At 42.3% G+C, this 16,401-nt stretch overlaps 2 protein-coding genes across 2 annotated transcripts; both read right to left on the bottom strand.

Moving 5' to 3' along the window:
- Positions 1-71: 71 nt before the first annotated feature.
- LOC108096335 (acetylcholine receptor subunit beta-like 1) lies at positions 72-7,304 on the bottom strand. Its single transcript, XM_017197874.1, has 7 exons — positions 7,166-7,304; positions 6,955-7,102; positions 4,060-4,196; positions 3,065-3,219; positions 2,465-2,909; positions 1,266-1,865; positions 72-867 (listed from the first exon to the last, which is right to left on the bottom strand). Exons 2-7 carry the CDS (start codon positions 7,016-7,018, stop codon positions 703-705), a joined length of 1,566 nt encoding a protein of 521 aa, XP_017053363.1. The 5' UTR covers positions 7,019-7,102; positions 7,166-7,304; the 3' UTR covers positions 72-702.
- A 3,005-nt stretch (positions 7,305-10,309) lies between these two features.
- On the bottom strand, positions 10,310-15,615 carry LOC108096204. The gene is given in 10 exon segments (XM_017197590.2): positions 10,310-10,850; positions 11,423-11,664; positions 11,726-11,880; positions 11,935-12,068; positions 12,132-12,349; positions 12,467-12,683; positions 12,740-12,814; positions 12,816-13,100; positions 13,497-13,594; positions 14,964-15,615. Coding segments are annotated over 9 exon segments (1,815 nt in total). The 5' UTR covers positions 13,575-13,594; positions 14,964-15,615; the 3' UTR covers positions 10,310-10,439.
- Positions 15,616-16,401: the final 786 nt, after the last annotated feature.

The following is a 16,401-nucleotide window of genomic DNA, read 5'->3' as shown; positions in this document are numbered from 1 at the left end:
AGCCAAGTGACCGAGCGCGTAACACGCGGCGTATGCGCGATGCGGCGACGAATTTAACAGCCGGGTGGTGGTTGTTTAATTAACTTTGCATTTTTATTGATTTCATGTTGGCTCCGGTTGGGAGCCTCCGCTTGAGTCGATCTCTATGCTAGATGCGATCGGTCGAGAAGCATTTACAAATTGATTGGGGGCGATTCCATTCTTAAATCTCATGCGTAAAACTGGATACTTATGATTAAGTTCGGCACAACATAACAAGGTTCTGTTTATTGCACTTAAACTAAACTTCTTCTATACGACTATATTAGCTACGCGATTCGTTTTAAAAATTATAAAGTTACTCACAATTCCACTAGGTTGTTTTGATTTATTCGTTTAACATTTGTTGCTGGTGAATTATTTGCTTATTAGGTTTACTTGTCGACTGTTCAGTGTGTGTGTGTGTGTTCAGTGTTCCAATTCGTGTGTTTACCAAAAAGAGTTAATATTAGTTAGTTATTTTAGGTGTTAATGCTGCTCAAGCAAGTATCGTTTAGTGTTTCATTAATTGTTAAAATCTAAAAATCCGCAGTAATTGTTGCAATTTTTCATTGTTTTCCTCTGACCCAATACCTCGTTTGCCTATTATTGTTGCGTTTGCAATGCTGTTAACCATTTCAATCAGCCCCTGGCTGCTCCAATTTCTCTCTCTTTTCTACCCGCTTACTTTCCCCTGTAAATCTCGATGATGCGGTCCTGATCCACGTACTCGAAGATGTGCGGGGCATCCATCAGAATTCCCACCGTTCCGGCCGTGGTCACAATGAAGAAGATGTACAGCTGCAAGCGATCGATGACCATGGCCACGTATTTCCAATCCTCGCGCGTCTAATAGAATACAATAAAAAATATTGGTTAATACTTGGAATTTTCCTATATTTTAATGACTAATTAATTTAAGTTAATTCTATTTATTAGCCCTAAAAGGTGTAATTACTAATGATTAGCAGGGGCTACTAATTTTGTTGCAAAGACTAAACCGTTAAGCTGTATATAGTCAAGTTTTTTATTTTAATGATTTTTTTTAACACCGCATTATCAACATTTCTTCACGATCCATTGATTTTTATGAGAAATCGTTTTGTCGTTTTTATCTCCATGAATAGATTAATTTTTATTAATATCTGAATACAATAAGTAGGTATAAAAAAAAACTATTTAACCATTAATATGCATTTAATTGAATTTATACGTTTAAAGAGATTTTGAAGTGTATATTTTCCCACCTGAATGTAGAGATCCTCATTCCGCAAGTGCTCGGCGATGAACTCGACCGCCTCGGTGGCCTTGCTGGCCTCCGGGGAGAGGAGGATGGAGTCGGAGGACTCGCTCTCCCGGCGACACCCGTCGCCCAGGCCCAGCTCGCCGCCGCTGTTGACCTTGCGGTTGATCTTGCAGTTGGGGTGGTGCAGGTCGGAGAGCTCCATGACCTCCATCTTGGACTGCTTGCCCCCGATGGCGCTGATGTGCTTGGGCAGCTCCGCCGGCGAGCCGTAGGAGGGGTGGGGGTGGGCGGGCATGCTCATGCCGGGCATCTCCATCATCCAGCGCAGGCGGGTCTTCCGCGGACGCTTCATGAAGAGGAAGGCGGGCAGGTAGTGCAGGAAGATCGAGCGGATGTACATGGGCATGCGGTGGGTGCGCGGACCCCGGAAGTTCCAGTTGATGATGATCACGGTCACCAGGATGGACACCGTGTTCATGATGAAGGTGAACAGCAGATACTTGGCGATCAGCGGCAGCACCAGCGACGTCGGCGGCAGAATCTTCGACACCAGCAACAGGAACACAACCAGTGACAGCAGAATGCTAATTCCGAGCGTTACCTGGGGACACAAATCGTTAGTAGCCGATCAGGTTATTTCTGTGACCTAGAACCCATCCGGAAAAAGGGCCAAAATGTGGCCCAACTGCTTGTTTAAGAACAATAAAAACGCAATAATAAAATTAACTATGGAATATAAAGCATAAAGCTTTCAAAAAGAAAATTCAATTTAACATAATTCTTTTGGTTAGTTATTTCTATTTTCGGGACTTTCGTCAAAATTCCAAATTTATTTTAGATTCAAATTAAGTTCTAGGAAGCGAGAATCGAAGTATTGTTTTTCCCAGCACGACTTAATTAAAAACATATTTTTATATATTCGTCAAAATCTTAATCACCACTGCGTAGCGAATTGAAACTGATCAATCTTGTGTTTGGGAATTAGTTTAATTAAAAACCTGATGTTGTTTATCAAATTATGTTTACGTTCGACAAGATTCCCTGATCATTAATTAAATCTAAATACGTGGTTTGACAAAACGTATAGGCGTATTAATTATGATAAAGACATCTTTAGTGTGTAATCACGAACCCATCCCCTGACCAGATGTGACCCTCTAAAGGCCAGATTTGATCGCCGATCGGCGATCGCTATCTTACCTTCTCGCCGGCTTCGGCTGGCAGATAAAATACCAAAACGCAGAGGAACGAAATGAGCACAGTGGGCAGAATCAAATTCACAGTGTAGAAGAGGGTCTTCCGGCGAATGATGATGTAGAATGTGATGTCCGTTTCCGTGGGATGGTTGCTGTCGCCCTCGTAGACGTTCAGATAGGCGGGCACCTCGATGATGTCCCAGGTGCCCGACTTCCAGTAATCTGACAGGTCCACGAAGTTCTTGTTGTTGTAGAGGGCCAGCGAGACCTGATCCCCGTTGAAGGTCCACGAGCCGAACTTCATGATGCAGGTCTGTTGGTCGAAGGGGAAGTAGGTGACGTCGATGGTGCAGGAGCTCTGGTAAATGGCCGGCGGCACCCAGAGGACCTCGCCAGTGGGATAGATCAGCACGTTGGACTTGTAGCGCACCTCGTAGTTGCCATCGGCACTGTTGGCGGAAAATGCATAATATTAGTTTCAGATTCAAAAGAGATATTTGCAAGGAAAGCTCCGACTTTCGCCTACGATTTTTCTTTTTTGATTGTCTTAGTGTTCTGAGTTTGGAGTTGAGATGGGTTAGCTAGAAAATGGCCATTTACTCACTTATTGAAGAGCACAATGTCCGGCTTCCAAACCTTGTCGGGGGGCAGACGCAACACCCCGATGCCGCCGTAGTCGGCCTCATCCCACTGCAGCTGGTAGTCGTACCAAACCAAACGTAACCAAACGTTTGATTTCATAATTTGATTTTTCTCATTCTTGATCGGTTTCGATTTGTTTTCGGTTTTTTTTCGGGAATTCGTTTTGTTTTTTCGGTTTTGATTGTGATCAGATGGTGGTGGTTTGGTGGTTGGTTGGTTGGTTGGTTGGTGGTTTGGTTGGTTGGTTAGTTGGTTGGTTGGTTGGTTGGTTGGTTGGTGGTGTGAGAGAACGGTACGAAGTACGGAGTACGGGTACGATTTGCATTTGAGATTCGAAACGAATCAAAATCGAATCGAATTTGGCGTACACAATCGAGATATCGAGAAATCGAGAGAGAGCGGGTGGGAAGGTAGTTAAGACATTATTTCGCATGTGGCTTTACTTTGGTTAGTTAGTTGCTTAGTTAGTTGGTTAGTTTGTTTTGCTTGTTTAATCTTAATGGTTTAGGGTTAGTATTTGTATTTTGTATTTGATTTACTAGCATCAAGTTCACTACAAACATACAAAGTCAAGACAACGTGTACGTAATTATTTACAAAGCATAACCGAAACTGAAAACTTTGAATGCGCCCCTCCTCCTTCCGCCCCTATTCCGACCATCTGGGGGCGTGGCCGAGGGGGCAGTTAGTGCATGTTAGTGTGTGTGTGTGTGGGTGTTACTGACTGTTAATGGGCGTGTGTGTGTATGTGTGTGAGGGTGTGTGTATGTTTTTCTTTTCAATGAACGATTATGACAGCAACGAAACTGAAGAATTTGTTAGGAACAGAACTCGAAAACACATTTACACTCTACGGAATGTTAGTTATTGTTTTTGTTTTTTTTTATTAGCATAATCTTATTGTTATTATTCAGGTTGTTTTTGTTGTTTGACAAATTTAATTTTGAGAACACTTACGACATTGATTAGCTGTACGAACGCCAAACCAAATCTTACTCCAACTTTTTGTGTCATATTCTGTACGGGTCGTATGAGTTTATTGTAGCCTCGAAAGAGGTCACGCACCAGGCGCTCTTCATCTTCGGATGCACTGACTAAAAAACACAACGGAAACGGAAGCGAAACGCAAAAAAAACAGAGAAGGGTACACAAACATTCGGGGATCGGGGATGGGGATGTGGATTCGGATTCGGTTTCGGGTTTAATCAGAACAAATCGGTGGCCACAAATTACATATAGGGTTTTAAAGACAAAATAAGAGAAAATACAGAGAAACAAAGAAACGAACGGATGAGCAAAGTTGTTGTATTCTTTGTTTAAGTTTTTCTTGTTGTTCTTTTTTCATAATTTTTTTTGGAATGGTCTTGGGATGATTTAGCTTATAGACAGATAGAGTTAGACAGAGACAGAGCGAGAGAGAGAGAGAGGCAGGAAGAGTGAAAGAGAGAGAGAGAGAGAGACTGAGATATAGGCAGATAGGACAGAGACATTTTCAGACTTTATACCGATTCATCGTCTTCGACTTCAGCATCATTTTAGAATTTTGATTGGGAAAGTTAAACAAAAATGGACGACACATGAGAACCGCTCGATTGTGGTAATTTTATTCTGTTACTGTTTCTTTTTGGTGGTGCAGGTGGGTGTCTGTTGTGGTGGTGGTGCTGGTTTATACTGGTGGCTTGTTGATGTTGTTGCTGTTGTTCTGGCCTACGTTGAGTATACGCCGCATGGGAGGCACTTCCATTGAACAAGAACTATGAGCGGGGGAAGTGGTTTTTCAAGGTTTCGGGACAACCCCAACCCCCGCATAGTGGATGGTTTAATGCAAGTGCCTCGTGGTTCTTACAGTCCTAGAGTCCTGGCTTAAACAAGTGACTAAGTTAACGCAGCTAGCTATTCAGTAATTTGTGCTTGCAAGGTGCAACGCTTTTCGTAGAGCCCCGTTAAGGACATTCTAGGAAGTTCGTTCTGCTAAGTTCTACGAGGGACTGAGATGGCTAGATACCCTGGTTGCAAATGTTTTCCTTTCTGCCTGACAGCTGAGCGAACTTTATCCGGAAAAAGCTCCACGCGATATCCTTCCAGAGAGAGAGAGAGAGTGAGAGAGAGAGAGCGAGAGCGGGAGATAGAAAGCTCAGGGATGCTGGGGCCCACACTCTCAGCCGCTTGTGTGTGTGACCGGGTTATCCTTGCTATTTGAGTGTGTTTGTGTGCATATGTGGTCTCGTATATGGAGCACGAACTTTGCTAAAGTGTGGGTGCGTGAAACGCGAAACTCGTTTTTGGAGTTGCACTTTTCTCTAGGTGAACGATATGATTTTTCAGGGTGGGTATATATGATGATACTAAGCGAATGTATGTGTGAGTGTGTCGGTATGCGAGTGAGTGAATTTTCTAATTTGTATTTAATATGTTTATCATATATTCCTAAGATAGATCTATGCCTGTTTGGGGGGTTCTGTCTATACGATCTTCGACTACAATTTCTATTTGCTTTTCTTTTCGTTACTTCTTGGACTGCTCAGAAGAGAAGGAGTATGAATTAAGATTCGGCAGTTGATACAGAAATCTTTATATACACGTTTGCATATATGTATATATATATACGTTTGCATTGTTTGTTCAGTTCATTGCATTTTCGTTTGGTGTGCATTTTCTGTTTCTTTTCGGTTGCTGTTCATTTCGGTTGCGGTGGTCGGTCGGGATGCTGTACGCCACCACCCATCCTGCGGGTCCTTCAAGGACCTTGGCTACCACGCTTTTCGTAGATACACAGTCAGGGGTTTTCTTTTTTGTTTTGTACTTTTTTTTTTTTGAGGGGGTGGACAGAGACAGAGAGTTAGAGAGAGTCAAAGAGAGAGAGCGAGCGAGAGAGATGCAGAGGGGACTCTGGAGAAAGGTTTAATTACAAAAGCGATAATAGCTGGGGATTTATATTTATATATATATAATATTGATAGAGTAGACGAGTATGCAGGTGTACTGGAAGTATAGTTTTTGGTTCAGGTACGGAAGTATATAGTTTTCGAGCATTGGAGAGAGTCGTAGAGCGGGAGCGAAAGAGAGAGAGAGCGAGAAACAGAGAGCGAGAGAGAGATAGCTAGAGCTAAGCTAGGGTTAAGATTGAATCTGTATAGAGATATAGAGCTATGGCAGAAGATCTATTCTGTGGGGCGGCACTGAGCTGAGTGCGGGGTGTGCTATGAGGAGTTCTACTTGAGATTACGGAATATACATATATAGTTTACATAGAGTTGATGACTAGCGCAGTTGTGATTCGGTTATAATTTTTGGTATTTTTTTTTTTTTTTTCGTTTGCAGCGCTGCAGCAGCGACGCTTTGGCAGATTCTCCAAGTCTCATTTTTTGCGGGCAATCGCAAGTCGAGATTGTCGGTGGTTGTGTGGCGGTTGTTGTTTTTGCTGGTCTACTGGATATAGTTGCTATATACTTTATTGTTGTTGTTCTGGTTCTGGTACTGGTTGTTGTTCTTTGGGGGTAGTGTGGCTAAGCTATATACACAAAACGTTGGATGCCAGGAGCTGGAGGGCCGGTGGTAGTTGGTTCTTGGTGGTTGGCAATGAGAGCTTGGAGAACTTGTTAAGGCGGCGCTGCCAGCGCAAAGCGTAAATTTAAGAAAAAAATCAAATCATTGCTGTAAAATCGTAAGCTAGCTAAGAGAAAAGAAATTAGAGAGATAGTTGGCTTTTTTTCGGGGACTAAGAAACGGTTAGCAGAGTTAACAGAGTTTTAAAAGGCCTCCTCTCGATTATTTTATTACATAACCGCCCAGCCCGAAAGTGGGCGGGGCTGGACGCTCCCAGTCCTTCCCTTCGCAGCCCAAAGTACGTACCCAAAGAAACGGCCAGGAGCACCAGGATGCTGCACAGCAGCCAGGATTTGCTGGAAGACTGCATGATTTTTCCGCTTTCCACTTTTCACTTACTCCAGGGACATGGCTAATTTGGAGTATCTGCTTTGCTCGGGCCCACGCCCCAAAACTGTAGACACACGAAAAGATGGCCTTAAGCCCCAAAAAACATCTTGAAATTATCACACTTCACCTTAACTCAAGCTTTTCTTGATTTTGGATATTTCTTTTCCAATTTATTGCTTAATTTTCACTGGTTTTTGGCGATTTTTCTTTCCGAACTTTTCGTCTTGAACTGGAGCCGTCAGTTTGGGTGCGGATTAAGAACTCTACTTCGGGATTCTGGATAAAAATCAATGGGATTCTGGCTTTCTAGAGCGCAGCAGCCAAATCTGAGATGACAAGCAATGGGCATGCGTGAAAAACCCGGATAACTAGGAGGAAAATGGAAAAGCTTTCTCTTTTCGAGAGGAGGATTTTCCGAAACCCACCCTACCACTAATGTTTAGTTTGTAAACAAAAGCAGTTGGCCTTATCAGCTGTTGATATTTTTGCTTTACCATGTGCTTGGCCTCCAGGGTTGCCGCCCCCTACAAAAAGTTTCCACCACAGTGGTTGCGAAAATTAAATGGAAGAATGCTTCCGCTATCAGATAATCTCGCTTTGTTGTGTTATAAAAATGTTTAATTATGACACAACACTTGGGCCTATAAATTAAGCAAGCACCTACAAAATAACGAACAAAGGCAACGCCTCAAAAGGTCATGTGGGCGTGGCACTTAATTAGTTTTTATACTGCGCCTAATCGCTGGTGGGTATCATTAGCAAAGCGCAGTTCCTCATGGCGCATAAGCGACTTAAATAAATTTGCACTAAATGCTAAGCGACTACAAAAAACAAAAACCTACAAACTCAGTGATTTTTGGTTTCCATCTGGAATTTGTTAAAGTTATCTGGAACACAAAGCCATTCTTCTTTTGCTCTTTTATAGTAAGGCAATAATTTTGACCTTTTCGTTTTCCAACTCTCATTCAGCTGTCGACACTTGTCTCAGCCTTTAATTACATTTTGAGTTACATTACCAAATTGCTGGAGGCAATGTAAACTTCCGTGAGTTGATTGATAGCCGCACAATTTATTTAATCTATAAGGGTGGGGGAAAAACGAGTACAATGAAAACTTAAAAGCCTTTAAAGATTCTCTGCACAGGAAAACCTGAAATAAGGCAACGATGAGTTGCCCAGAGCAAAACATTATACATGCCATATGTGTTATACAGCGCGCGAGACGTTTGGTAATGAAAGCATATTTTTACATTACTGATTTTTACCAAGTTACTGAAGTTGCCTATGATGCACTAGGAAAAATGCAATCGATTCGCACAAATAAATTTAAATAACAGGTAATACAAAACTTTTATTGAGAGGAACCATTGCATTAAATATATTGGTTGTCTGCTTGTGCATAATACAGATTTGCTTAAAATAAGTCAGAGATAAGAACCCCATTATTTCTCAGCCAAAACAATTGCTTATCTTAAACGTTGCAGTTTAAAGCTTTGTTTTCTGTAAAATAGATTAGTGTGTTTGTAAAATATTGAAATACATTTTAAGGAAACCTTTTGTTCGTAGTAAATTAAGAGCTTAGAAGTACTTTGAACTGCTTCCACCTACAAAATTATTAAGACATTTTGACCTGACTACTTGCAGTGAAAAACGTTCGCTTCTTTCGGTGTGGTTTTTCTTCGGCGATGGGCTGCCTGGCCTGCTGATGATGATTTTCATGTGCGCATGACAGCGCAATACAATGTATCGAAAGACGAAAAACTCAGGCCACGAACGTGCAAGTTATGAGACATGCGGCTGCGCTGGGCAAAAACTCTAAGGTCGCCGTGGAGTGCATAAAAAGCACAGCTTTGGAGCCTTTGTGCGGCTCTGTTGGCGCAATTTGGGTGCCATTTTGGTGTCACCAGCAGCTAGCAGCCAGCAGCCAGCGGCAATTTTTTTCCCCGCCGCTCGGAGAGCGATAAAATCAATGGCAACGCCAACGCAAATTACATCAAATTAATTTCTGTATCTTCATAAGTTTTTAGTTAATCATTTCGCTGCATTCAATTGAAACACTTTGCCCAAGGTCGCCTCGAAAATAGCGAGCCGCAGATCTACGTGCGCGAGATGGCCTAGAAAAGGTGGAGAAATCACCTAAAAACCCACTGGGCGGGGTCGTTGTGCAAAGAAAGAGCCAAGGTATGCCGCCGCATCTTAAGTTTGGCGAGAGCCACTTCCACCTTATGATTCAATTAGTGTGTTGCGCCCACTGGCTTCTTAAACTGTCATTAATCATAAATGAGCAAAAAAGCCAGCTAGCAAGCATTGTATGCAAAACTGTGTGCGAAAAAAACTGCCATTCTGCGCATAAGTGTAATGTGATATCATAAACATTTAGATTGTTTACTGTGTGGATTCTTTTGTTTGTTTTCGCACAGTCAAATAAATTAATTAGCCGTTGGCTCCGGCCGATTCCGTGTTAATTTTTACACCCAAGAACAGACGATGAGCGTTTGCCAAAACAATAATAGAGGCGAAATGAGCAGGCCATCGAAAATTGCACAATTAGCAGTGTATTTCTGTGGCCGCCGAATGCTGCTAATGCAGCAGTTGCACTGCCGGTTGGGCAATATTAAAAGTCCTCAACCATATTAACACTTTGGGCAATGTTTTGCGGCGCGCCGCAGTCGAAAATTTGTGTCAAACCCCAGCGTCTTGGAAGCGGCAACAAGCGAAAATCATGCGGCTAGGTGCACGACCGTAAAAAAAAAGTCAGTCAAAATACATAAATCTCCGCGGATCGGTGACAAGCTCTCAAAACACCAAATGTGAATGTGTCAATGGCTGAGGACACAGCCAGTCGCATGAGGAAGTGCTACAGGTGGCACGAGTCACCTTCGACTTCCTTATACCTGCCACTCGGAGCAGCATAAGCAGTAACTCAACAACTCGCCTCCAAAGGCCAGACTTACCCACTTTTCAACTTAGGCACATTAAAGTGAATTTAAGGGGAGAGCCCAAAAGCAATCAGGCATTTTGTAAATAAATGTTTCTGCAGCCTATAAGCTGGCTACAGATTTAATCGGAACTTGGATACACGTAGGTAAAAATATTACTAGTGTAAAAAATACAATTGGTAAATGTTCAGTAGAAGTAAAAAAAATCTTCAGAATACAAATACATTTTTTAACTTCTCTTCTACATTTTTTTCTTTATTATGAAACGAAGTATTTAAAATGTTTATAATTTTTGAAACCATGGTTTTCCACCCACGATTTTTGTTGGCAAAATCAAAACTTAAACTAGCACGCAAAACCTAAAAAAAGACTACAGCAAACTTAACTCTAACTAAAACAGAATGTTGTGGACCATAAACTATATACACAATGTGCTCAGAACAAAGCCAAAATTTGGGCATCATCAATCGATTTGACCTTTGTGTGCTATATAGGAGTCGTACAGTGAGGATTCCTTCCGGCGTTTTAGTCTGGAACAGGCGATGAATAGCGTTACAGTGAGCACACACAATGCCGCCGAACAGCCAGCGGTCAGTGCCGAAAACGTGGAGGTCTTTAGACATGTCTGGTGTCGTGATAATGGTTTAGTCTGCCGATGGGCGTATACATCGTCCCCATCGGTTTCACCTTCCTGCAGAACTCGCAGCGACTGGAAAAGATTCACGTTCTCGGAAAGTGAATTTGCAGGTGGATTCTCGGTGGTGAAACCCTCGCCATCTGCGGAAAGTGGAGGAATGGAAAGATTCGTGGCCGTCATATTTGAGGTGTCCCTCTTGGTCACCGCTTTCAGATTTCTCCAGTGACACGGTTGGCTCTGTAAAAATTAAGTTCTTATCGTTAATAACAAGATTTAAATAGCATCTCAGTTTTCTATAAATGAAACTTAAATGTTGTAGAATTTTTTTTATAAGTCTGTTTTGTTGGAACATATTTTTAGCGAAAAATTTCAACAATTATAGGTGTGAACGCTATCGGATTTAAAATTTTATTAAGAATTCAATGATGTATGTCATTCCATATTTGCAAGAGGACTTCCTCAGATATTGCAAAAAATGGGATTTTTAGTGATTTTATGAGATTTTTAGCAAAATAAACATATTTTATCGGTAATTTGTCTTTCAGTCGGGCAAAGAATAAGCTACAGCCGAAAAAAAGGTCATTTTGAAAACTAAAAGAGCTAAACTAATGAGTTTTATTTGCTTATTTTAAAATAATTGATTGATTTTAAATGTAAACCCCAATCGATTTTTCATATTCGGACCAGTTTTTCATATTTTTGGATAAAATAACTTACTTTTGGCCAACAAACCTATAAGGAATCTATTGTAAACTTGTGAAATGAATTTTGCAGGGGCTTAAAACTGATTTATTAAATATATCACTTACTGGACACCGCCCATGACACATCCGCACATCGCACTCAATGTAGAGCGCCGGGGAGCCAGTGAACCGGAAGGTCTTCATGTAGGCGTACACCTGGGTCTCGTACACTCCGGAGTCCGACCAGGAGCCCCTGAAGCGTGAGATGAGCTTGTCATCCACCGGACAGCCGTGCTGATCGATGAGCTGTATCCGCTTGTTGGCGCCATTGTGTGCATAGCAATCGTTGACCACGATGTCGAAGCCGTCTACGCATCGCAAGAACGCCATTAATAGATCAGTTGTGATGCGGAGATTAAATCCATTTACCATATTTGCTCCTCATGTAGATGATCAAGGTCAGGGGATCGCCCACCCGCACTGGACCCGTCACTCTCGGACCTCCGATGCCATAACCATTCTGGATCTCCATATAACACTCGGGGGGACTTAAGGTGAAGACCACAGGATTCCCAGTTGCCACTCTGGTGGAAATAAGTTATTAACTACTGAATCTAAAGAAAAAATTAAAAGCTTACTCTACATCCAGAAAGGGAAAGGTCACGGTCTTCCAGAAATCGTAGCCATATTCGCAGGTGACCTTGAAGTGTTCATCGTACTCCTCCTCAATCAGTGGGTTATACTGCACTGTTACGGTGTTCCACATAAAGTTCTATAGTACAAACATATTACAATGCATTTAGTTCCATTCGTATCATATATTAATCATACGCACCGTGGGATTTTTCCGACTCTCTTCTTGCAAAGAATTCTTTCCCAAAGTGCCACAGCGATTTAGTTGTATGTAGAATTCATAGTAATCCCGACCAGATCCATTTATGTACATGCAATCCGGATCATAAGCATAGCCAGCTGAGTAAAGCAAACCACTAAAGGAGCCATTGAAACCAATCCGAATTTTCATGTAGTCATCCTGACATTCTGCTTCAATGTCTGTTTAGAAAAGTTAAAGGAAGTATTTTAAACTTTTAAATAAAATGAAGTTGCTAGTAGGAAATACACCATCCCTTTATTAAGTGTGAAGATTATAAAATTGTGTGAAATTCTTACGCTGAACTCTGGTTCCATTGTGTTGGTGCTGATGTCCTGCGTATTCCTGATCCCAGTACTCCTCCTGCCACTTGCTGTTTTCATAGGGAGCCGCATGATAACCTCCGCTTCCTGTGGGAGCTCCACTTGAATCCACTCCCGTGGAACCATAATCCAAATGCACAGGAGGACCAATGCGGTGGGGAATATAGCCAGAGGAATCCGGTACATGATCAGGCTATTACAACAACAAAATTTTTTTCTATATTCCATAAAATTAAATTTTGAACTCACCACTTCATGTTGCAGTTTGTTGCGTTCCACAGCATTGCTGCTGCGATTGCGCACATCTTTGGGGAACTTTTTTGGGTCCGGCTAGTCCAGCTCTTTTGGACAACTTCGAGGGTTGTGTAGTGGGTCCAGAAATATACGATTTCGAGGAGAGGCCAACCAGCTCCTGCTGAGCTTCACCTCCTGCGGCCAAAGGACGACTGCCAGAAGAAGTTCTCGAGGAAGGAGTTGTGGTCTGAATGCGTCCTTTGAAAATACGCAGTGGTGGCACCAACGTGGGTGGTGCAGAGGTGGTGGTGGCCACACCTGCCGTTTTGCTGACCACCGAGTAGTCCGTGCTCTGCTCCAATCCGCTGATGGGCTGCTGCGAAAAAATAGAGAAGCGTTTACAAAAGTGCGTAGGGCGCGTGGGGCGTATACGCAATGCCATAAATCACTCGGTCGAGTTTGTGTCTCAAGTCTTTGGTTTTATGAGCCCGCCAAATGAGAAACAGTAAAAGTGCTGCATCAGCAACAAAGCCACATAATTTTGGCCAGACAAAGCTTCTTCCGCTCGCGGTCGATACGCAATCTGCATTAGAGCAGAGCATATCCGTTAGACGGGCTAGCTGGCTATTGGCCAACCAGCGATCGGCCACGGTTCATGTGGCCTAATCAGGAAGTTCATGCTAAGAACTGTTAAGTAGATTAGATTCCCATCGGCCGGCACTTGAGCAATGCACTTCGTTGGGCAATCAGTCGGAGGTGAAAGGTTCCTTACCTGCACTTCTATCAGCAGAACGATGAGGAAAACCGGCCTCAGGAGCCCCATCTTCTTGGGCAATCTGCTCATCTCCATGCTCGTCTCGCGACTGGCAGCTGCAAAGATAAAGACGTCGTCCCATAGGGGATCAGTCAATACTATCGGATCGCGAATCGGTATCATAATTATCGTCATGCTTGGTGCTGCCAAAGCGATGCTGACCTTGCTAGTGGTCACTCAAGTGTTCTCCGCCGCCGGTTACACCAATGCGTGCTGGCAGGAAGGAAGTTTGTGCTTCATAAATTAATTGTGGCCAATGTGCATGGGCAGAAGATCTCGGAACAGGGAGACAAGATGCCCTTAACTTGATTTATTACAGATCATAAAGATAGAGGCCATTATTCTATGGCTTCCATCTTTTGCTTTTATCTACTCATGTGCGTTAATTATTATACTACAACATATAAATTTAAACGGTATTTAAATATAATTCTGCTATGAAAATCATCAAGAACTACTATTAAATCGTTTAGGTTAAATAATCATTCTTGAATTTTAATAACTGATTTATCTTGATATTTTATCTCTGTCTATTAAACACACATAATGTAACTTCCGTTGAACTCTTCGGCTTGTTAGTTCTCCCCACTATCAATGTCGTTAGGAAGTTATAGCCAGAACAATGACAACTGCAGATACATCATCTTCTAACTCCGTTCGTCTGGCGTTAAGGTCAAAGCCATAAAACTGTCACCCGTTGCGATGGTTTAATTATGGCCCACGCAGAACTCCGACGTCTCAGACTTTAGTCTGCGCTTAAACTTGGATTACAATTTAATGAATGATGTGCACCGCCCCACGCATTACCCCTCGCCCATCAAAATGCTTGGCTGCCTTTTCGCTTAGCTGTAAAAACGCACGCCGTTTGCTTAATTGTTGTTATAATTACTTCAACTTCTTGTTGGTGTTCGTTTCATGTTTGTTTATTGTTTTTTGTTTTTTTTTCGCTTTGCTTTGTTATGCAATAGTTGATGTTGTTGCCGCCTCTTCTTCTTGGGTTTTTGGTTTCGGTTTTTGGCTTTCATTATTTGCCACTCTTGTTGCTGTTGTTCTTCTGCCTTTGCTCCTACACTTGGCTTTTATAATTATAGTTAATCGCATTTAACTGACCTTGAGCCGTTTTCCTTTAACTGCATTAATTGCAGACACCTAACGGTTCCAAAAACGTTATAGGTAGGTGGTTAAACCGGTTAAATCCGTAGATAGTTTTTATTCACTAAATTTTTGGTGAAGGTTGTGGATTGATAAAAAGTTTTTTAAGGACATTACTTCTATGAAAAGCTTTATCTACCATAAAGAATCATTTCTATTATAAAAAAATCTATCAAGTCTGGGGATAACAACAAGAAGATGGTTTTTTATTTAATCTCATAAGATCCTTTATCTCCTTTTTTCTTGTAATAATGATCCTAAACATCCTCTTACCTTGTCAGTAATGTTCCTTTGATTCAAGTCTCTTCACCTTCTGGTTTTCACAATCCTCCAGTAGTTTCACCACTGACCCGCTCAACTTTTTCTGGTTTACCCCAAGCGCTTTTCTTCACACCCACAACCGATAATCACGGTTCACAGTTCACAGCTCGGCACGCACTTTGACCAACTGACACCGAACAACTTGGCCCATTTCGGGGGCTTAGCAAATCCTCGCGACGTTGGCCATAAAAGTTGACGATCCGGATCCGATGTTGGTCTCAAAATGCTGCAAAACGGTAGGCACTTTTTTGTTTTTTTTTTCTTGTCGAGGTTTTGTCTCACTTTCGATAATGGTTTTTGATATTGCGCGATCTTTGGTTGGCAGCCTTTGTCGGGTTTTCTTGGCTACGTCATTTGGGCCGCTTTACATATTGCACGAATGTTCAAAGGTTTGTTGGTTTTCCGTTTTTTGGAAGCCCGAAAAATCACTCAAGTGCAACTTGCCAAATAGAATCAGCCGCAAAGTGGGGGAGTTGGGCGAGTATGTAAGTGGATGTGTGTTCGCAGATTGCCTAATCTTACATAATGGTCCGAACGGAGTTCCGAGTACCGTTGCCGGTTGAATTTTCGAGGCTTAAAGCTTCTGCGGACGCTGGCTTGCAGCTCTTCGCGATTCGAGCAGGTGTGAAGCCAAGCGCGGTTAGTGCGGATCTTATAAAGTTTCCTCCATCCATCCACACATCCAGCCGTCCAATGGGCTACACAGAGGAAAATGTACTTTATGATCGTTACTTTCAATAATTATAAAAATACTGATGTATAGTAATACTTATAATATTTGTATATGTCCTTTGTGATCATAAATGTTCTTTGCATATCATAAACACATTTGAAGATATCTTATGAGGCATGAATTTGACTCATTGTCTGGAGTAAAAGGTTCAGTTGCTTTACCAAAGAAGTATTTACTTTAAGAAATATCTACTTTATAGGGTTTTTCTCTATCTGTAAAAGAGCAAAGCCAGCCAACCGCATTCTAGTGGCAGTAGCTCTCAGGGCTCTCCATCTGTTGCAGGTTGTGAAAGAATTTCGAAGAGCCAGCCTCAGATGATTCCATTTGCTGATTTACTTTCGTTGCGATTCGCCGTTAGACTCGCTTTGCATCGCGGAAGTCGGAGGAAAGGAGGAAAAGAGGAGTCAGAGGAGCTATATAACCCCTTACCTTTTGGCCAAGGTCAACGGCACCTAACTGTCGAGTGCGGGTCTGCAGGTTGGGCTCGTTTAATTGCCACCGTTTGCCAAGCGTGTCTGCGTTAAAATACTAATCACTAATTAGTTACTTGGCACTTTAAGCGTTGTGAAAGGCTCATCCGCCTCCCGACCAATTGACCCTGGGATTACTGCCTCTCTATGGACAATGGCTTAAAATCCATATCCATGTCCAAGCAAG

The sequence above is a fragment of the Drosophila ficusphila genome, unplaced genomic scaffold, assembly GCF_018152265.1.
Source record: "Drosophila ficusphila isolate 14025-0441.05 unplaced genomic scaffold, ASM1815226v1 contig_106, whole genome shotgun sequence".
Classification (NCBI taxonomy): Eukaryota; Metazoa; Arthropoda; class Insecta; order Diptera; family Drosophilidae; genus Drosophila; species Drosophila ficusphila.
This window is presented reverse-complemented; position numbering and strand designations above follow the sequence as displayed.